Source organism: Argiope bruennichi, chromosome 2 (genome assembly GCF_947563725.1).
Source record: "Argiope bruennichi chromosome 2, qqArgBrue1.1, whole genome shotgun sequence".
In the NCBI taxonomy this organism is placed as follows: Eukaryota; Metazoa; Arthropoda; class Arachnida; order Araneae; family Araneidae; genus Argiope; species Argiope bruennichi.
Genome location: NC_079152.1, coordinates 84,090,034 through 84,113,838, shown reverse-complemented (window position 1 = coordinate 84,113,838; position 23,805 = coordinate 84,090,034). Strand labels below are relative to the sequence as shown.

Here is a 23,805-nt window from a genome sequence, read left to right as displayed (position 1 = left end):
GTGACTATTTCTTGCAAATTAATATAAGCAATATTGAAAGATTAAAACAAACACAAAACCAAACATATCAGTTGCATGTAATGAGATGATTAAAACAAGAAAAAGAAAATCATCATTCTAAAAATCAATGTTTATAAATAACAAAGTAATGGCTAAATAAAAAAAAAATACACATGAGAAAACAGTAAAAATTAGCATTATTTTCAAAGGACATTAAAGTTAATTAACAAAGGACAAGTTAATTAAAGTAAAATTCGATGTCTAAAAATGAAGGATACCATCACAGACAGTTATGCTAAAATGAAAAGTGTGGCCTTCTGTTAAAATTTATAAAACTTTAAACTCTCTTGCTGCCAAGCTGAATGAAATTGAGCACATTCATTTGCATATCACACCAGGTATCACAACTGTGATTTCTAATTATTTTCAAAAGAAATTTTATCTTACATAGATAGGTAGAAATATTGATTTTAAATAATAGATTTGTGCTAGTTTTCAAGACATTATATACCTTTAATAGAAACAATTTTTTCCACCTAATATAAATTTTGCTTCTCATTAACATGTTGCAGCATATGACAGCTGTAGCTGTCCAATATCCTCAGAAAAGTATATTGTTAAATACTTTTATTTCTATATTCCGGCCAAATTAATAGATAATTAAATGATATGTTCCATGCTTTAAAATTTGAAAATGGTATCAAATTTTACCTTTTTAAAAGGAAAATGCACTAACTGTATACAAACAGTAAAAATTGTTCCATTAAAACGATAATAAAAAAGCATACAATTTCTTTTATATATAAAATCAATTATGATAGCCTCACAAGTATTTAAAATTTGTGCAATCACAATCTTTTCATTCACATTCTTCTATTTTGTCTAAACACCAGAACAAGACTTTGATTAAAAAAATAATTGCAAAATAAACATTTGCTACTTAAAATTAAAATAATAAATATTACACAACAAACAATTAGATAAAACATATTAATACTTAATGCAATAGTATAATAAAGTACATTAAGAGGAAAAAAAAGCAACTGATCAAGGATTTTCAAAGAGCTGCTGGCATAGAAAAAATATGGAGAAAACCCTCTTAGTGATGATTTTGAATGAAATTTATATTGTTTTTAATAATGAAAAAAAGTGCTTCAGAATTCTTTAGTTTTTTTCACAGTAGTCAAAAACACAAAATATATAAGCATATGAAGTATTGCATAAATTTTACTCATTAAGTCTGGATCATAAACATTTGATTGCTATTTACGTTTCTTAAAATAGTCTGATATGCAGTATATACATAAATTTATTTCATAATAAATTAAAAATACATATGAAAATAAAACTTGGAAATTGAATTTATAGATAGAATCTAAATTTTATCTTGAAAGCTGTCACAAAATAAAAGCATTTAAAATCAGCAATATTTTTTTTTTTTTTTTTGCTTTTTAATATATACATTTAATCACACACAAAAAAAATAATAATTGTAATTTCTTAGTGCAAGCAAATTTGGGAATTCTTCGGGTAAAGTTATTTCTTTTTACTTTCTCGATAAAAAAATATTTCATAAAAATTAATGAATTTCTTTTGCATAGTTAAGTGATTTTCAAAAAGCATTTTTTGTTTGTTAAGAAATTTGAAAATCTGCTGATCAATTGAATAGAACAATTCTCTAATCAGTGCAGAGGTATTATATACTCAACTTTTTTATATTTAAACACAAGATGCTACTATGATTTCTACTCCAGATATATAATAAAAAGCATCTATAATATATTCAGCAAAATATATATGGAAATTCCTTTCACCTTAAAAACCAGAAACATACATAACTAGGCACATCAATATATTTTTAAGATATGTTATTCACACATTGTTCAGAGATTATTGATAAATATTTTCATTTATACAGTAGGAAGCACATCATGATCACCCGTTTCATAAAGCAGATTCTTGTGTACACATGTTAACTCTATGAGCCTGGTTACGGATAAGAATTCTAATGCCTCCAAACACAGGGTAATGCCTTCAAGCACAAAAACAGAATGGAATCACCCCTTCCTTATAAATGGCTGGTTGTGAATTATCTCTCACCCCTGGACTCTAGCTATATGCCCAAAAATACCAAATAAGTGTTTAGCTGAAGGGAGCAATTTAGGGCAAGTTCAGGCTCATAGGGTTAAATCACCATGTTGAAAAAGAACAGAGACATATCACTATACATAAAAAATACTAAGCATCACAGTTAAGATCTTTGCATTCTAAGTGCATAAGAGATCAACAGTAGTAGTATTAGTGCAAGGCAAATAGTATATTTAGTATATAAAAAAGATAAAATATCTAATACTTTTAATAAAATTTCTACTTTTATTTTTTAAAAACTTATCCTAATTTAGATAAATGTATAGAACAATGGATAACTAACAGTTTGTTTCTATTTTCTTTAAATCTACAACTACTTTTAAAACTTATAAATAAAATATTTTTAATTATTACTTTTTGTTTAAGAGGTTTATGAAAAATCAAAGAGTTTTAAATTGGTAGCAGTTATGCAATTAAGAACCAAACACTATTTTGTAGATATGGAATTTGTATCAAAATGCTTAAGATTTGTAATGATGAAATGAAATAATTAACCATTGTAAAACAGACTACTTTTGAGGCAACAATTAAATCTTGATATATGCAGAATTAGAAATTTTTCCATGTAAAATTTTATCTTAAAAATTTTTTGAAATGGTTCACTAATGCATAACTGCATCAATTAGTGTAAGACTCTTTGTTAGAAGGTCCAACAACTCTCTTTCATAACTTCTTCTAATAATCAGATTTAAAAATATAGTTGAATTGCAGTGGTTCCCAAAAAGTGCACCTAGGCTCTTAGGAGAGTCTCAACTTACTTACAGGAGTATTGAATGATATTATATAAGAAGCCAAAGATCAAAGAATTCTAATTAAATTTGCTACTATTTATTTGTATTGAGTTTTTAACAGTTGCTATTATAAAATCAAAGCATTATGTAGCAATCAATGTTTTAAAAAAATGAGAGTAGACATGCCCAGTCTAATTCCACAAATTAAGAAAATCTGTATTGACAAACAGGCTTATCTATCCTATTGTTTGTCTTACTTATAAAAATTTGTTCGATAAATTCTTATGTAAAGTAAAATGTATTTAGTTTATCTTTAATTTGTATAAAAATAAGTGGAAAAGGATCTGGGGAGTTTTACACAAGTTGCCTAGGAAAAAGTTAAATTCTGCAAGAAAGCTAAGAATTGAACAAATTTAAAAATCAGGGGCTTATTAAAACTAATATAATTACTATTAAAAACTAATTTTAACTAAACAAATTAGGGCACCAATAAAAACGGAAGAATTTAATTCCTCCCATAAAAAAAATATAATCCTATGTATAATGGATTAGTATTTTATCAATAAAAGAAGATTTACAGTTTTAAAATATAAATTAAATTATCATACAAAAATAATAGATCTTTGTTCAATAACCCAAAGCTAAATTTATGATTAATAGAAACATCTTATTCATTAAATAATTTTTGATAATATTTACATATTTATTATTTATCTATTTTAAGAGTCCTCTAATAAAAATAATAAAATTTGTAAACATTTAATTACTGAGTACATTTTTTTTTAATTGGGCCACACAGATTGTCCTTTTCAATATAGAATTAAAAACAACTCTATAAATAATGTATACAAATATTGACAAGCTTAACAAACTATTCATCAATATAGAGGTACAAACTTTGAAGAAATCATCGTATTTACACAGAATCTATAATAATGCATATGAACTAACCAGAACAAAAAGAAAAATATTAAAAATTATACAACTCAACAGCAAAAATGATAAATAAAACCATAAAATATATTATTAGCTATCACCATTAAATTCAGAGAGTAAATTTTAGTACAAGATATTCAGAGAAAATAATTTTAAATTATGAAATAACTCAGGATTAATAAATAATTCTTAAATTTTTCTCTTACAGTTATTACTGTACTTTCATTACTTCGAATTTTTTCATATTAAAACGATAATTACAATCACAGGAATAGTAAGTTCATCACAAAAAAAAATAGCTCTTATCTTGTTCAAATTCAATCTCTATCTTCATCAGAAGAATAAAAAGCCATAAGGAGACCTTTGCTTACAATATTTGGTAGAATACCTAGAGATAAAATATTTCCCTTAATTTGACTAATATTAGAGTAATAAAAAAAATCTGAACAAAGCTTGTAATAAACTATTAATTAGTTACACATATCTACACAAATAATAAAATTTTCGACAACCTGTGCAATACCAACATTCCACAATAAAAAATCTTTTTAAAAATCCAATTTTAAAATTATTAATCCTGAACTTCTTTTTACAATTGATATGTTTAAAATAAAAACATGCTAAAAGTTTCTTTTAGTAATTGTTTAAAAATTCATAAATAGTTAAAAATTACTAAAATATTTCCATTTTTTTTTCTATTCATCATTTATTTAAACAATAGAAAATTAGAAAATAAAATGGATGAGCATTTAATCACTTTAACTTTTAGTCTGCATGTCCTAAATGTATCAAATTATTGTATGTCCCTATTTATATCTAAAACTATGAACATGGAAGTCATAGTTCAATACAAAATTTATAAGTAATCTATAGGAATTTCAAGCATTATATACAATTTCTGATGAATTATCACAGGTGAATGAAAACAATAACATTTCCCAAATAGGTATTATTTCATTAAAAAGAATGGAGAAATCAATGCAGTTACGTGGTTAACAATTTGAATAATGAACCCAATCCTGAAATTTTTTTATTTTCGAGCAATAAGCATCTCCGCTTATTGCCACTTTTTGGCATTATTGCTAAAAAGATGAGCAAATGAAATTAGAATACCAGAAATTATTGGCAGCAGCAACAAATAATACTAGATGAACATATGATCATTGCAACAGACACACACACAAGAAATAAAAATGAAAGAAAAGAACATATATCTAATAAGATAAGAATATATATATATATATATATATATATATATATATATATATAAGAAAAGAATTATTCATGCGTATTAGAAAGGATTCTAATAATTGCTTATGTCAATATCATGAAGATTACATATTTGATTTCTGTTCTCTGAATTTTTGTAAATGATTGTCTGAGAATTATATTAAAGAAGAAAATTTGCAACATCTTGGGGTTACACAAATTTGAAGTATCATCAACCATGTTTACTAGAACTTAACTAGATACAGTCAGATTTCACTTAATGAGCACCTCACGTAATGAGAAGAAAAAAAAATGTTTAAAAAAAAATGACTTTCTTAACAAGCAATGTTTCATAAAATGAGTGACAAGAAGACATCTCAATGTCATATACAGAATCCTGCCTGGATTCAGTCTATGTTTAATGCTTGTATGTTGATGGGTTGTTTCCCCCCACCCCCACCGAAATTAAATGCAGAATTGTAAAATTGTAACTGTTAATTGAAGCAACAAAACAAAAATGTGAGACAATATGATAAACATTATTGTTTCACCTTACAATATAATATGAGAAAGAAGCATTTTAATAGCCTTCGAGCACAACCACAAGCATAGAAGGAGATGTATTCTGTATCTTGGCAAGACATTGTGGAGGAAATTTCATTAGGAGAAGATAATAAGACTACCACAGTATAGCATCAACCTTCTAGAGAAATAAGCAAGATAGTAAAAGCATGGGAAACTGCAGAATCATATGTTGAAAAGATTCAATCTTATAAGGCAGTAGTTATGTGCATGGTACAAATGCACATTATTATTTAATGGTAATGCTGCGCCTCATTTTAATTCAATTTTGTTGAGTAGTCAAAAACAAATGCCTTTAGATAACTTTTTTGTAAAAGAAACATGCATTATAAATAGCATTATTTTAAATTTTTTGGCTATTGTTGCTCGGGATGGAATGCATTATCCAATTTTACATTGATCCAATGGAAAAAAATGTTTTACTCAGCAAGTGTTTCTCATTACAAATAAGATTCAGGAATAAATTGTATTCATAAAATGAAATTCCCATGTACTTGTATTATGGGTACTTAATATAAATAAAAGTAGAAAGTATATATGTAACTGATAATGCATAAAATGTGACATTTTATAAATTTTTTTAGGCATTTCTTGATAAAATATGAAACATGAGAATTATTTGAATATGTAAAATACTTTCCCTAGACTTTGTATGTAATACCAAAGCACTTTATAAAATGATAAATGGTATTTAGGCAAAGTATGAACAGAAGACCATGATAAGACTTTTATACATTGTACAAATGAATAAAGTGTAAAATACAAATGGCAAATTCCAAGCCTGATGTGAGTGTTAAAAATCACATGCTTTGCAATATAATATTGGAAATGAATTAGCGATGACCTTCACATCTTCCAATTTGTTATTGTATAGAATGCCTACAAGATTATATTTTGTCAAAAATGTCTACGATTTCCATAAAAAGCTAGACTTTGGAATTTTGCTTTAAAACTATATTTTCCAATAAACCGTTTAGATATTGAATTAAATTTGCCTCAAATATTCTGATTATGACTATCTTATAGCATTTGCCTGCTTCTGCATGTATCCCACGTCTCTTTTAAAATTCTAAATCAGTATTTCGGATGATGCTTCATTACATTAAAATGGAATACTAAAGCCAAAGAGTAACAAATCTGTTAATTTGCTACTCTTCGACTTTTCCTATGTCCCCCCCCTCACATGTTAGTTTTATTGTTTCCCACATGTTTTCAACCCTTCTCTTTCTTCAATTATCCTAAGTTTTGAAGGAAAAAACAAATGAATATAGGCTAATATAAAACTTTTTGGATAAAATACATTGATAAATAGGAATAAAATTGATAATTTACAAATTTGAATTCATGTTTTCCAACTAAGGAATCATCATTTTTTAAATATAAAATTATTTAAGATACATTATTAAAATTGCACAATATAGTAAATCAATAGGGTAAATTAAAGATTAGTTGATGAATATTGTTTTTGAAACAATTATATTCTTTAACAAACCAATCATAGTATATGATTAGAATAAATATTTTAAACACAAAAGCTTAATATATTTAGCCCTAGTTAGCCCAAAATATAATTATTCAGTTATGTGATAAAAATTTGTAATCATGATCATAGAATGCTTATTATCCAAATCTTTAATAAAACCTAATTAACCAAAAATAATAGAAGAAAATAAAAATGATAAAAACTAAAAAATATGCTTACTAGTTCTGTCATCATCAACATATAAATTTGAGTTATACATCACAACAGGTTGATGAACTATTTCTCGGCTTTCTTCTGCATTTAACGAGCTGTAATCATTTAATCAGAAGTAAAACAATTGTATAAAATCAATAACAAAAATTATACATACAACAAAAATTTCTTCATTGAGTTTATTTCTTTCAATAATAAATTTAAGCAAATTAATCTATCCATAAAAATAAAAATTTTCTGAGAAAAAATATTACATATAAAGAAATTTTGAAAGAAATATTTGCTTTGCTTCCTAATTAGTCTATTAATTTAAAAATATCTATGATAAACATATTTAAAGCCAACTGTAGTTTTTTTTTCTTTCTTTCTTGGAATTGGAAAAAAAAGGGGAGACCTTAATACAAAATCAAAATTTTTTGTATTATTTACTGCTGATTTCCATCAGCATTTATACTGATAGCTAATAACTTATTTGTAGTGAATATAAAAATGATTTTTTTGTTACTTCCATGGATTAAAAATCACACTGATAACATAGGTTATTTAAGAAGTATTAATAATATCAACTGAAGATTTTAAGCATTTGCTAACATATAATTATTAAATATTCTAACATACAATATTCAAATATTTCAGTTTTTCATAAATGATAAAACTATATAAGAGTACGCAAATTCTTTAGATTTCTAAAACTACAAACTAATTTAAAATTTTGGAAATTATAAAAGGTATAATTTTATGTACAGCCACAATTCTTACAATTCTATAATTTTATATAAAATTCAAGTACACATAATTGCATGTAATTTCTATCAACAAACACACTTTCAATCATAAATTTAAACAATTAGTAAGTTAAGTTGAATTAGTTAGACAGTTTAAAAAACATTTATTATTATATTCTTGATCATTAGAATGTTTTTTTTTTCTAAACCACACAGCTCTCATTGCCTAGAAGAAATCAAATTTTAAATAAATCTTTACTTTTATGTGCAAACTCACAAGAAGGAATTCACATTTAAAAATATAATTATATAAACCTTGAGTTAAGATACAAAAATAAATTAATAGTCTATCATAAAATACAATATAAAGACAAACAACAATTCTCAGGGTCACAGTTAAAGGCAAGAAAGTTTCAACTAATTTACTACTTATGGGGCAGGGGACATGAATCGTCTACAAATAACACATATAATGTATGAAAATTGGAAAGTAATGAAGTATGAATTACAGCAAGAATAATTAGTCAAACTTGGTGTATAATGACATTTTTTAAAGTCAGATACTTTGTCAGAATTCTTTAACATGCATCAATGCATATTTCATTCATGAATATTTTCTTTCACACACAGAGTCACTGTGTATAAAGATAGGAAAATTTGAAAAATAAAAATAATACTTTGTGTTACTATTGACTGTTTCCGTTATTTTTTTCTATCTTAAGCCTCAGTTTTTAATACTTTACTATTCTAGTACTATTCATATTTTTATAATGATCACCAATTGCCAATGCATAAAAGTAGATGTTATTTTACAAGCATCATACATGTATGTATGTATGTATATTCATATGCATAAACTAGTAAAAAAAAAAAAGGTATTCATTATGTGGTGGTAAATTTCTTTCTGATAATATATTTCATCAACTGTCTGATTCATTCAACATCATTTCTTCTAAGAGTTCAAATGGCAAATTGTATTAAAATAGCATTCAAATAAACAGAGATCTTCCCTTCTCAGTTTCAAACTGATTTGTACCAATCTCCATCCTCTTTCTATGTTTGGCTTTTGTGAGGAATGCACATGAGTTGTGCAGGGGTGTTTATGGGACCCCAAAAAATCCCCTGAAACTTTTACGGACTTACTACCGGCATTTTGGAGTTTCGAGAAGGGGGGGAGGGGAGAAATGAAAAATTACAATTATGAAGTATTGAATGACCTAATTATAAAAGTTCAATGAATTACTTTTTTTGCAAAATTAATAACCATAAACTTTCAAACATATAAACTACTACATTTTATGCAAATATTTTAAATTACATGAATTAATTCTTTTAAAAAAAATTATCTAATTTCTGCTGCTTTTTTTTATTTTCTGATGTTTGTGGGCTTGTCTTTCTTTTGTGGTGAACTTCATAATTGCAGGAAGGTTGACTTTTATTTTCCTCATTTACAGTTGAAGAAATTTCCTCGAGAACTGCACATGCAGAGGTAGAAACAGTTTGCTTTTCTGCTAATGTAGAAGGTTTTTCGGAGACTTTTATAGGTGACTCATCTGAAATACATGTTTTTAAGTCCTCTTGATATGTTTTCCAACTTCTGTTCATATTCAGTAAGAGATCTTTGCGAATTGGATCAGTCATTGGATTTTTTGAGCCATATTTTTCACATGAGGTTTCTTTAGAAGCCATTAAATCATATTTAATAGTCTGCACTGCATCTAGGGAATCAATCTTAAGAGAGGTTCTATAGTCAGTGACAAGTGTGTCCATTAAGTTGAATGCACTTTCCACTAATGGGCCATGGAAGCAGCTAAGGCAGGCTTTGACCAATTTAGCCAATGTAGGATACTTATAATCATTTGTGAAACCATCTTTTAAATTAAAAACTTAAGACCAATATTTATCAATTGTACACTTGACTTGATTTCCACTTTCATCAGATGTGTAGAGCATTTCTTTGGTGATATCAATATCACTCTGGTGTAACCTTATTTCAGCTTCTACTTTTGACTTTTCATTATCACTAAAAATATGGGACATAAAAGATGATAATTTTTCAAAAGCTAATATTGTACTGGTTTTACCTCTTAGCTCTGGATCTAATGCTGTAAAACTAATTAGATATGAATTTTTAAGGGGTAATTTCTGTTTCATATGCTGAAATTTCAAAGTGAAATTCTCTTGCGTACATAAATAAAAAAATATTTCAATAAGCGAAACGAAAAATTTACACGTGCATCAATAAATGAAACGAAAATTTTACACAGCGGCCACGCCAGGAGAGATAAGACCTTTGAACCCAGAGTCACGTTATCGCACATCTAGTCGAACGAAGTCTCTCCCTTTTTTTTTCTGCCGCGCCTACTTGCCGAAAAGAATCCAGAAGAGAATGTCCGAGAACCGGGGGAATGAGTCATAACGCGCAATAAGGAAAGAACAAAAAAGAAGTTTTTTTCCCCCTTTTCACGCATTATCACTGCCTTTGGAGAAAGAAAGGAAAAGTTTTCACCACACACACTGACCTTGCGTTTTTCTGCTTTCAAAGCAAACAAAATTACCCAGATCAAAATAAATAATTCATTATTATTTCTACTTCCTTTTGAAAGACGATCCCCGGAATTTCCGGGTATCGAAGTTCAAAATCCCCGGAATTCCGGGGTTTCCCCGGAGCACAAACACCCCTGGTTGTGATTCAACATTACAATACATCCTGATATGCATGTAAGAATTTATGCTTAAAAAAAATCTTTAAACTTAAAGTTAGCATATTAAAACTATCAGACGGACCAGAAAAATTCTACTGCCAAGGAGAAGATCAAAATAGGAATTTTTACATGGTAATTTTGGCTCTTTTTGTGTCTTCTACTAAAATTTGACAGTGTTGCAGAATATTGTGTATTATGTCATTTTCCATAATATATCCCCCCTTTTTATGAAGAATAGTACTTTTTGAATAAAAATAATAGGTGTAATTCTCTACAAATAATTACTCATTTCTTTCTGGTGAACACCATTTTATTTTCGGACACATTTTTTATGCCACTTCATGTAGACTGCTACAGATTAGGACACCTCTCACAGTTGGATGCCTCGTCTCTTTCACAGAATCGTTCTTACACACTCTACGTTCTGATACAAAAAGAATTAACAGGAACTTTGTACTCGACAGATACGCCATCTATCGGCGTGAAGCTGTAACATACTCCCCACCTTGAAACCCCAGGGTTTCAAGAGATTACAATGCTCAATAACATAAACAATATTACAACTATTACACAAATCTAGTAAAAAATACACAATATACATAATAATAAATATCTATAAGAAATAAGAATCAAAACTTACAAATTTCAACATCAAATATTACAAATTAATTATGTTCCATAGGCAATACACAAATTTTAGAAATGGCTCTTTTACAAATACTAGACTGTGTTTTAATCTTAACAACACGAATTTTCTTATCATCGCCATAATAAATTTTAATTATTCTACCCATAGCCCATTTATAACAAGGCAAATTATCTTCAATTAATAACACTAAATCTCCTAATTTTACATTATTTTTGTCAAACATCCATTTAGATCTCTGTTGTAATTGACTTAAATAATTACGATGCCAAAATTTCCACATATATTGTACAAGTCTAGTTACCTTTTGCCATTTCTTGAGATGACTTTCTTTTAAATTTGTCAAATCAGGCTCATTCAAAGAGGTTAAAGACCTATTTATTAAAAAATGTGCAGGAGTAAGAACCTCAAAATCGTCCTCGTTAGCTGACAAGGGGCAAAGTGGTCGAGAATTCAAAATTCCCTCAATTTGCACAATTACCGTTAAGAACTCTTCATAAGTTAAGTTTATTCCCTTAACAACTCTTTTTAAATGGTATTTAAATGACTTTATAGCTGCCTCCCAAAGACCGCCAAAGTGTGGGGATCTAGGTGGAATAAATTTCCACTCAATGCCTTCTGCAGCTAAATAGCCTGCCAGCTTTTCATCTGGTTTGCTAACCATTTCATGAAGTTTTTTAATTTCTCTATTAGCTCCTACAAAATTCTTAGCATTATCTGAAAATAGTTTCGCACATTTACCTCTTCGAGCCATGAATCGTTTTAAAGTCGCTATAAAGGAATCAGAAGTCAAATCTGAAACAATTTCTATATGAACAGCTTTAAAACAAAAACATACAAAAATACAAATATAAATTTTTTGTAAAGCACCTTTACGCTGAGCCTTATTCTTAATATAAAACGGCCCACAGAAATCGGCACCAGCACAATTAAAAGCAAAATCTGGAGACACTCTTTCCTTGGGCAAATTGCCCATGATTTGAGAAGGTGCAATTGGTTGGGCTTTGAAACAAATGATACATTGATGAACGATTTTTCTGCAGCTATTACGTCCATTTAGAGGCCAAAATTTTTCTCTAACAAGATATAGCAAGGAAGAAGCACCAACATGTAAATATTTATTATGAAAATGTTCTATTATAATTAAAGTTAATCTATGGCTTTTTGGCAAAATTATTTGATGCTTTTTATTAAAATTAAAATTACTATTACCCAACCGTCCTCCGACTCTTAACAATCCTTTAGAATCCAAGAAAGGATTCAAAGTTTTTAATTTACTACCAGGAGGCACACAGTGGTGTTTTTGGAGACTACTGACGTCTTTGGCAAACTCTTGGATTTGGATATTTTTAATTAAAAATGTCTCTGCATAGTTCAATTCCTCAGCATTCAGTGGACCTGTTGTCTTCACTGCTTCTTTTAGATTCTTGACAAACCTGAAAACATAACTTAAAATACGAACAATTTTACTATAATTATTACTTATATCTAATATGCACTGTAAAAAACTAGGAATATTACAAATGGAAAGATTAATCATAGGATCATTATTCAGTTCAGAGTTCTTTGCAGTTCTTTTCACCTCAAGAAGATATTCATCATCTGAGACACCAGGATCGTCATTGAAGTTTGGACAGCTACTAGATGAAAGAAAAGACGGTCCATTCCACCAAATGTCCAACTGTTGGATCTTTGAAGGGAAAACTCCTCGTGATATCAAGTCCGCAGGATTCTCAGCAGTATTTACATAATGCCATTGGAAGTTCTTAGTATACTCTTGAATCCTAGCGACTCGATTAGCCACAAAAGTTTTCAACGATGTAGGTGGAGTTTTGATCCAAGCAAGCACCACAGTGGAGTCCGAGTACAAATGTACTCCATCAATGTCTAGTTGCAAGGATGACAGAACCTTAACGGTAAGCTTGGAAAGCAGATCCGCTGCACACAGCTCCAAACGTGGGATACTAATTTCTTTGATGGGAGCCACTCGAGATTTGCTGCATAAGAGTGACACCTTTATTTCACCAGACCTTGACAAAGACCTGGTGTAGACAGCACAACCATATGCATTTTTCGAAGCATCTCCGAAGCCTATCAGGTCTACTTTCAGAACTTCAGAACATAACACATGACGATCTATGTTTACATTTTTCAATTGACTCAATTCAGAACTAAATTTTTCCCACTCTCTATTTAAGTGTAAGGGAACTTCATCGTCCCAATCAATTCTCAAAATCCACAACTTCTGCAAGAACATCTTCGCTGTGATTATCAAAGGTCCTAAGAGACCTAAAGGATCAAACAATCTGGATATGTCCGATAGCATTGTTCTTTTTGTTGCAGGTCTCACAATTTTTTGAACACTAAAACTAAATGTATCCTTTTCAGGATTGAATTGTAATCCCAAAGTTTTTAAAGTAGCTGAGTTGGGGTTATCGAAATTGTATTCTCGGTCCGACGTTGGGACATTTTGTAACAAAACAGGATTATTTGAGCTCCATTTGTGAAGCTCCATACCAGCTGATTTTAACAATTGTATTAACTGGTTTTGTAGTTCAATGGCAGAAGATAAATCCTCGGTACCACTGAGTATATCGTCGACGTAAAAATCTTTGCCAGCAGCAGCGGCTAAAGGATAGTTGTTCTGCTCATCACAGCATATTTGTTTTAGTACTCTGGTCGCCAAGTAAGGAGCGCATTTGGTTCCGTAGGTAACAGTGAGCAACTTAAATACACGTAATTTCTCATCCTCTAAATCCTTCCATAAAATACATTGTAAATCACACTGATCTGGATGTATCCAAATTTGACGATACATCTTTTTTATATCGGCGGTGAAAACTATAGAATGTTTCCGAAATCTCAACAAAATAGCGAACAAATCATCTTGGACAACAGATCCTGAATACAAATTATCATTAAGCGATTGTCCAGATGACGTTGCCTCTGATGCGTTAAAAACAACGCGTAATTTTGTAGTACTACTTTCTGGCCTAAAAACGCCATGATGAGGCATAATGTACCTTGGAGTTTCGCAAGTTGCCTGCATATGCCCCAAATTCTCATACTCAGTTAAAAATTCGCTGTATAGTTGCCTATACTCTGGTTCTCTCTTCAAACGTTGCCAAAGTGAATTAAATCTTTTAGTAGCAATGTGTTTTGATTCGCCTAAACATGGGGGGTCTATTTTAAACGGCATTTTAACAACATAGCTTCCATCGTCATTTCTGAAATGTGTTTTCATGAAATGATCTTCACATATTAAACTCTCATCATTTTGTAATTTATCCCCCTCAACATCTTCAATTTCCCAAAATTTCCTTAAATTTGCATCCAAATCTTCTATTACCAACCCACAATGAACAGTAGTTTCGTTTTCTATTGGAACACTTCCGGTAGCAACAAACCCAAACACAGTATTTTGAAAAACAATGTCTGTTCCCGGAAACCTAATTTGACCCGATCTTAAAAGTTCATAGAATATTTGGGCACCTAATAAAATATCCACCTCTCCAGGTTCATTGAAACTCACATCCGCTAAATTGAAACTATCTAATTCTAGCGTATCAATGTCAAATTGTTTCGAGGGGATACAATCTGTTATATGCGGCACTACCAATAACTCAATTCCCTTTTCAAAGCTTCCGCTAACGTTCGAAATTTTTGTTTTTACGATCCAGTTAATAACAGAAGAAGATTGATTTAGTCCAGAAACCACAATGTTTCGTCTTTCTTTTTTCAAATTCAGTTTATCGGCTAAACGTTTTGAAATGAAATGACTCATACTACCAACATCCAGTAACGCACGTGCACTCATAAACATTCCTACATTATTTTGAATCATTACATTTGCAGTACTTAATAAAACCATTTTGTTTAGATTTAAGTTGGTAGCAGTGAATGAATGCGTACTGTTAGCAGGTGACTCATTCGTCAGTTGTGAAGAATTATGACTAGGATTTTCAATTCGCGGACCGAATACATTTGACCTTGGATTTAATCCCGCGTTAGCATTTTGCGAGCGAGTTTCAGTTTCGCTTTGAGTATTTCCCAAGTGCAAAAGAGTGTTATGTCGTTTTTTGCAAATGGAGCAACTGGATTTTGAATAACAGTTAGCAATTTTATGGTGATTTAAACAATTAAAACATAATTGCTTATTTTTAACGACTTCTATTCTCTCATTAACAATCATATTTTTGAACACAGGACATACATTCAGGGAATGATTTTCATTAGATTTACAAATTACACATTTCGGAGTTTTAACTTCCGATACAAAAGCTTTTTGTGGACTGTATTCTTTACGATATTTTTGAGAATGGTTTACAATTTGCGGTCGTGAAAACACATTACTATCGTTTTTGAATTTTGAGGATACATAAATATCGCAATGCCTGGCCAAATCTGGTGGCATATACCAAGATTCTCCTTGTTTCACTCCAATATGAATTTGCAGTTCACGATCTAATGAATCAAATATTTTTTCCGAAACCATGAGTTCACAAACTCCCTTAAAATCATTTACCTTTCTTAATTGACAATAATAATCAAAAGCTGCACTAAGTCGCGATGCAAACTGGATATAGCTTTCGTTTGGACGTTTTTTCGCTTTACGGAAATTATTTAAAACTTCTTGTGGGGTGGACTGAAATTCTTTTAACACTAATTCTTTTAATTTGTCATACATACACAATTCATCTTCATTTAAATATATCATTAAGTTGGTAACTTTTTCGCCTAAAATATTTAATAGGATCTCTGATTTGAATTGTTCTGGGACATGTTTGGTTTTGAAAGCTCTTTCAAGCGATTGGAAAAATAAATTATACGACTCTGCTCGTGTAGGAACAGGAATAGTTAAAGTTTTGACACTTTTTATCAAACTTTCTAAGCTAAAATTAGAATCAGAATCGCTATTTGTTACATTAACCTTTTGTGTTACATCTTTTTGTAAATTCGCAAGCTCAAGTTGTTTTTCTAATTGCGCGAGTTTAAGTTTTTCCAATTCTAGTTTCTGTGCTTCATTTTTCTCGTAATCTTTTTTCCTATCAATTATTGACTCAACTATAGTTTTTACGAATTCATAATTATCTATATAGATCTCGCTCTTTTCAATTAAATCTTTAATAGTAACTACTTTGGCACCCGAAGGAATATCAATTTCTAGTTCCTCGGCAACTTCAATTAATTCACTCTTTTTAAGTTTTGAAAGCATTTTGAAAAGAGAACTCTGAATATATGCAACTCATAAAAACGAAACTAATACACAAATTTGGAAAACAAAAGTATACTCACAGTTACCCTGAAACCAAAACGGACATAATAATCCAATCATCGGATAGTCCAATCATAGGAATTTACACTTTATATCCATTGAAGATCACTCTAAGGATTCAGAATTCACTGAGAACAATATCAAATAAACACACGCGGCAAAACAGAAACACTTGCCGACTTCACAAAACTCTCGATGGTTCAATACTCCGGCTCGACGGACCACTTAATGTAATTCTCTACAAATAATTACTCATTTCTTTCTGGTGAACACCATTTTATTTTCGGACACATTTTTTATGCCACTTCATGTAGACTGCTACAGATTAGGACACCTCTCACAGTTGGATGCCTCGTCTCTTTCACAGAATCGTTCTTACACACTCTACGTTCTGATACAAAAAGAATTAACAGGAACTTTGTACTCGACAGATACGCCATCTATCGGCGTGAAGCTGTAACAATAGGAAATGGTAATTTTGATTGAAATACAAATAGATATTACCATAAATCATAAAAAATTTATGACTTAATTTCTCTTTATAAATACACATAACTTGCATCTTTTTTTTTTTTCTTTCTTTCTTTTTTTGTAATGCTTTCAACAGACCTTTAAGAATATTTCAAAAATTTGACATAAAAGACACATATTCCATTTTGCACAATTTTAGAATCTTACACTTTTTTTATTTAAAACAATATTACATCAGAAAGTACTTACTTCAAGCTAGATGCAGGGGATACACCGGGTAGCGATAAAAAATTCAATAACTGCTTAGGCACTGGTTTACGCTTTAAAAGTTCCTAAATTTAAGAAAAATGTTTAAGTTATTAAAAATCTTCCAAGTTAAGAAGATACACTTAAAAATAATATTTTAAAAAGTCCTCACTTGAATGTAATGTTCCAAACCTCTTCTTCTTTGTTCAAGAACCTTTGGGTTCAAATTACGAACCTTCTTTGGTGGAAATTCAGGAGCATGAATAATATGTTTTAGCTAAAAATATATATAAATCTGAGATTGAAATAAATAAATGAAATAAGAAGCATTTTCAAAGATACTGTTTTGTATAAAATATTAATTTGAAAAACATGCAATAACAAAAATTCAAAAAATAAAACCTACAAAAGTATTTATATATTCTTGTTGTACTTTCAGCAATTATTTGAATACGTTTCTAAATATCACTCAGTTTCTGTTTTTAGAAAAGATATAACCAGAATAATCAAAAATAAAAAAATTTGAGAAGTTGGTGGATTTTTTTCTAATAATTTAAAAAATAAATACTTAGTTTTTCACCTTAACAGAATAATCAAAAATAAAGGAACTTGGATAGATTTTTATAGCAATACAGAAGAAGCCAATAAATACTTCATCATTCATCTAAATTAAATACAAGCAATCAGTGCAAACAAATTGTAATGAATTCTTTGACACTGTTTTCTTTGACATTTCTCTTTTCTTTGATATTTTAATATCAAATAATAATTTAAATATTAAATAAAATAGTAAATATAATTTAAATATCAAAACATGGCATTGAGGGAAACCTTACATTGGTTTGAATAAAATTTCTTAAAATAAACCTCTCTTATTCCTAATTAAGAAGGGAATATTACAGTTTTAACAATAAAAAAATTTAAAAATAATACAAAACAAACATTATTAATTAAGAAGCAATGCAACATTTTAATCAGGAATGAATATAGATTATTACGACTTCATAATAGGGCTACATTTGATTGTATTTTAGATATAAATCATAAAAACTGGTTCATATGCATCTACGATAAAGAGAATTTCTACTCAAATGCAATGTTATAACAACATATTCCAATTAGTTAAAACACATAATTTAGAATTGAGAATTTCTATGAGAAATCTATAAGAAAAAATACATAATTTTGTGAAACAAGCTAATTTACTTAAATTTTCTAAAATACATGATTTTGTGAGGCAAGTTAATTTACTTAAATTTTCTAACAAAATTAAAATCAATGACTCCATATCCAAAATAAATAATAAAAATATTCTAAAAATAAAATATTTCAATTAAACAGTTTAATAGTTAAATTTGATTCAAATGGTTTCGTTACGTTAATTATAATTACACAAGTTTTACAGAAAAAAATATAAAATTAGGTTACAAATAGAATAAAGTTATTTAATGATGAACAAAAAAAAAATCACTAAATTTTTTAGTTTCAGTTCTTTTAAATAGATTTCATAATATATTATAATATTAGCAAATATACCTGCTTGTGTAAAGAATGGAAGGCACGATATCTTCGTTCAATTCTATGACATTTTCCTGATGAATATACTTCAATCTGGAAAACCTATTAAATGCACGCACAATTCAACAAAGAAAAAATGCAAAAACATATAACAATAAAATCTACATCTATATTTGAATAAGGCATGCAATTAAAATTGGGTTTCAAACAATGAAAAAACAAGCTTAATGCCAGCATTTTTAAAATTATTCTAACAATTCATATTTAATAATTTAGCAAAAGTAAGAATTAACCTTAATTTAACCATTTATATTTTAAATATGACTGCACAACATGGATAAGATAAAACAAAAATTAAGAAATGAATTTTAAAAAAGTTACGGTATTCAAAATAGCAATAGTATTTAATAAATACAAAAAAAAAAAATCAAGATTTTAACATTTAAAAAATATTACTTAAAATGAAGTATTAGAATTATTTTTGTTACATTTATTTGTTAAAATATTAAGATTGTTGTAGTATAAAATCACACTACCACTTCATATTATATTAATATATGAATACAACTACATACAGTAAAATGCTTTCCATGATTTCCTTGAACTTGACGAAAACTTGGAATAAGGACACTTATCATTTTTAAAGATTTGGTTGTTCACATATTACTAGATATGATTAGAAGGTACATATCTTGTTGAAGTGATTTGCTAAAAAGAATAAATAGAAAAAGTTTTTCATTCACTAGAAGTAATAGATTAATCAAATGAATTTTTAAAAAAATCAAAATAACAAATACAATAAAAATGTATAATATTACACATATGTAATGCATGGAATATTCAATAACATCAAAATACCATATGCTAAAGAATTTGTCATCTTTATAATTCCAATAATATAAAATTAATTCAACAAGGAATGATAAATTATTCAGAATAATTGCAGATTCAAATTTATAACTAAAGTTGTTTTCTTTTTTTTTTTTAATTTGAAGAAATAAAGTATATACATATAAAAATTTATAAACAATTAAGAGAAATGTATAAAAATTCATGACACATAAAATTAAAATAAAAGTATACAAGATCTTTTCAATGTACTCTTCATTTAAAAGAGTTATTAGGGCTAACATTAATTTTATAGATTTTACTTAATTTTAAAAGTAAACATTAGCCTACCCCCTCCCCCATTTCTTAGGACTGGTTATATCCTTTTCAGTTCAAAAATAAAATGTTAAGCTTACAAGAACAATTTTTTTAAAAATATACCTTAATTTATACCTAAAATTATTAATAGATGAAAAATACAAATAAAATTGATATTTGTATTTCTTATCCTTCTTTTAAAAAATCTCTGGGATTTTTTTTTCCCTCTCTTATTTTGTAATCACAAAACTGAACTTTTGAGCTAAAATGCAACAAAATTTAAATTCAATTTTGTTCTATTAACAGGAAAAAAGTCTTTTCTGTAAGATTGGTTGGTAGAAATGTGTTAATAAGAATTCAATTCTGACATACAAATATATAATACAAATTATATAATTATATAGTTACATTAATTAAAGCCATCCTACATAAACTCTCATTTCAAAATAATTTTTCTATGTATTGCTTGACAACAATTGCTACTTTGTAAAATCCTCTGCGCTTTTGCACATGCGTTAGGATGGGCTTAATTTCATCAAAATATGGGTGAGAGGAAAGACAAAAGGGGGAGTTGTTTACATTTAACAATGAAGTCCAAGGTCAAAGGTGAATACCGAAAATACACTCATTGTTCTGCGTCTCACCCCTTAATGAGATGGAATCGTCGAAATGTGTTCGTCTCAGAATTCCTTGTCAAACAGTATCTTCCTAGAACTTGTACATAAAAGTACTTAACATTCCAAAATAATACTTTAGTGATTGATGAGACATCCATTAATACTGTCAATAGCCAATCAAATTAATTGTTCCTAATATATCATGACATATCTCAATTTGAAAGTGTTAAAAAAATCCATTAATAAATAATATAGGAAATTAGCAAGTTTTTTTTGTTTATACTTATTCAAATGTTAAAATAACATAAATATACTTCAATGATGGTTGAAGACGAGCCAGAATGTTTGTCAAAAAAGTTTATATTAAAAATTACAAAGACAAAAACACAGTTCTTAATGTATTTTGAAATAATACTTTAAAAAAACCTTGAAATAAATACAATAAATATTTTGTTAATAACAAAATAATTCAGCAATATTAAAGTAAGATTTTAGAAAAAAATTAAATCTTGTACAATTTTTCCATATAAAAAATTTAAGAATAACATTACTATACATATAATAATTAAAAACACACCAACATCTGATAAACAGTATTTGGTCTGTATTATTTCTCTTTATTGTTGTGTGGCCAAAATAACTAAGCGGGCTTCATCAAACATTATAATACACAAATTGAATCTCGTTTTAAGCAATATATTTTTTATAACGTATTCAAAAGAGAATATTCTTGTGATATAAAATAATTCTAATATATATAATAAACTAAAGTTTTTATTTGTTTACAATGATACAGCTTAAACTTTTGGAGATTGCAATGAATAAACAAATATAATATGTCCATTTTCTAAGAAATATAATAACATCAAATTGATTTAAATACAATCTTTACACTTATTCAAAGTAACAGTATGTTAAATCAACTGGCATATCCATTGTACACAATTATATTTAACTTTACCTTTACATATTTGGTTTCAATAGTGGTTTACAATACTTCAAAAGTTCTCCCATCGACTTTCTAATATATTTCTACAGTATGGAATGCTTTGTACTAACTTTGTAATGTAGTGAAGTAAATCTAATATGTATTTTAGAACAATATTTTTCTTCTCTGATAATTTTTGTAGGGGAAAAAAAATAACATACCTGACATTGTGATGTGATCATATATTAATTACTCCAGCTTATACATACTGTGATCATACATTACTCCAGCTTATTAGCTCTGAGTTATCACATTCACATACACAATTATACACTATTTATTTGAAACAAAATTATCTTAACATACATCAGGTTACTTTTATATGCAGACTTTCTTAAACTATGAACACATTTCACTAAAATAAAACGACTTAAAAAAAATTTTAAAAATGCCAATAATTTAAATATTTTGCTTGAACTGTTTTAAAAATTGATAGAATCTATATTGAATTAAATGCATCTCCTCTACAGAAATCTGTTTGAATAAAATAACAAATATATGCATGATAAAGAAGTCAACCACCTGTAAGGTACAATACAGAAATCATATTCCTGATTCACCCAAGAAAAATGTATGTCTGAATGTGACTACTGCAAATAGTTTACGATTGATACTAATAACAGTTTACGAATTTGTACCCTTTTTGAGATATTTTAGTCATAACATACAAGAACTGTTTCAATCCACTTTGTCATTCCTATAACAGGGATAAAAACAGAATAAAATGGATGAAAATTCAATGACATCTCTGAATAACAATTTTAATTAGTTTCATAAATTGACGAATACTATTATGAAAATAATGCAAAAAATATTGCACCTCTAAAACTTTCTTAGATTTATGGGATGAAGTTGTCAATTAAAATTTAGAAAGAAGATTTAAATGACGTGATAAGGTATTATAACTAAACGAATCAAAAAGATTTAGTTATTAAAAATTATAAAAGTAATTTAGGATTAATTTATCACGATCTTTTATTTTAAAAAAGACCAAACAGAAATACTGAATTATCGATTTCAAAGGAATAAAACCTGAATTATCATCAAAAAATTCTTCTAAATTTCTAACAATTTTGAAAATTTAAAACAGCTCTTCTATATATATATATATATATATATATATATATATATATATATATATATATAGACAATAAGCAAGTATCACAGAAAATGACAGAAGGTATAACAAACACCTACCACAAATTCTAAGTGCACCGCAACCGATTAGATTGAAAATTGTAAATATAAACAACTTTATTAGGAGATAAATATGGAATTGAGATGTTGGCCATATACTGGTTTTGCTAGTAAATATAATAATAATTATATCGAAGTGCGAAATAAACATATGTTTTAGGTTTCCATAATTGTGTTAATTTCCAAAACTATTTCTAGCGCATATACCTATAATATTATCTAACATTCTTCCCTCACAAAAGATTCAGGAATAGTTCATCAATTCATAACCTTTGATTTGGTTTAAAAGATATCGACAAATCGACACATTATATTAATATGGTTTAGCATAACCAAAAAATATGTAAGAGAAGACCGATTCAACCTAATTTATCGTATCTACATGCCATTTTCAAATAAACTAATGAAATTCCAAAATTTTAAAACATAGTCAGGTGATGAAGGCTTTCTGTTCAAATTTCAGAACCAGCAATATATTATCATAGTGGTCAGTAGGCTTCACGGCTAATAGGTCTACCTGCACAACTGTTCTTTCATGAATCTTACGATTTCCTAATTTCACGTCCGAGATTCTTTTCCTATCAATAGATAGGAAGCTATGTATTGATGAATGACAAGCTGCCATTGGTAACCAGTTGTTGCGCCTGGAAAATGGGTAGTTTTTATTTTCCATTACGTTATTAATGCAAGACTTCATGTTCATTATTTAATTTTAACTTCATAACTTTATGTTCATATTCCTACTTCCTCCCAGGAAATATATTTAACAATAAAATTTTAACATATATCAAAGCTGTATAATTTTAATAGTCTGGTATATTATCTGTTCAGCATTATCTGCTATCTGTTCAGTATCCGAATAGAATCAAATCAAAAGACATCATAGTACTATAAAAAACCATAACTTTCTCCTAGTGTTAAAATTTCATTTTTATTTTATCCTCCAGATAGTTCATTGGGAATATTGGT

General features: G+C 28.2%; 1 protein-coding gene across 1 annotated transcript; it reads right to left on the bottom strand.

Annotated features, from left to right (window-relative positions):
* Nucleotides 1–1,429: 1,429 nt before the first annotated feature.
* On the bottom strand, nt 1,430–22,918 carry LOC129958845 (sorting nexin-24-like). Its single transcript, XM_056071570.1, has 7 exons — nt 22,837–22,918; nt 19,464–19,596; nt 18,907–18,990; nt 17,543–17,647; nt 17,374–17,456; nt 7,309–7,397; nt 1,430–4,203 (listed from the first exon to the last, which is right to left on the bottom strand). Exons 2-7 carry the CDS (start codon nt 19,524–19,526, stop codon nt 4,133–4,135), a joined length of 495 nt encoding a protein of 164 aa, XP_055927545.1. The 5' UTR covers nt 19,527–19,596; nt 22,837–22,918; the 3' UTR covers nt 1,430–4,132.
* Between the last annotated feature and the right edge of the window lie 887 nt (nt 22,919–23,805).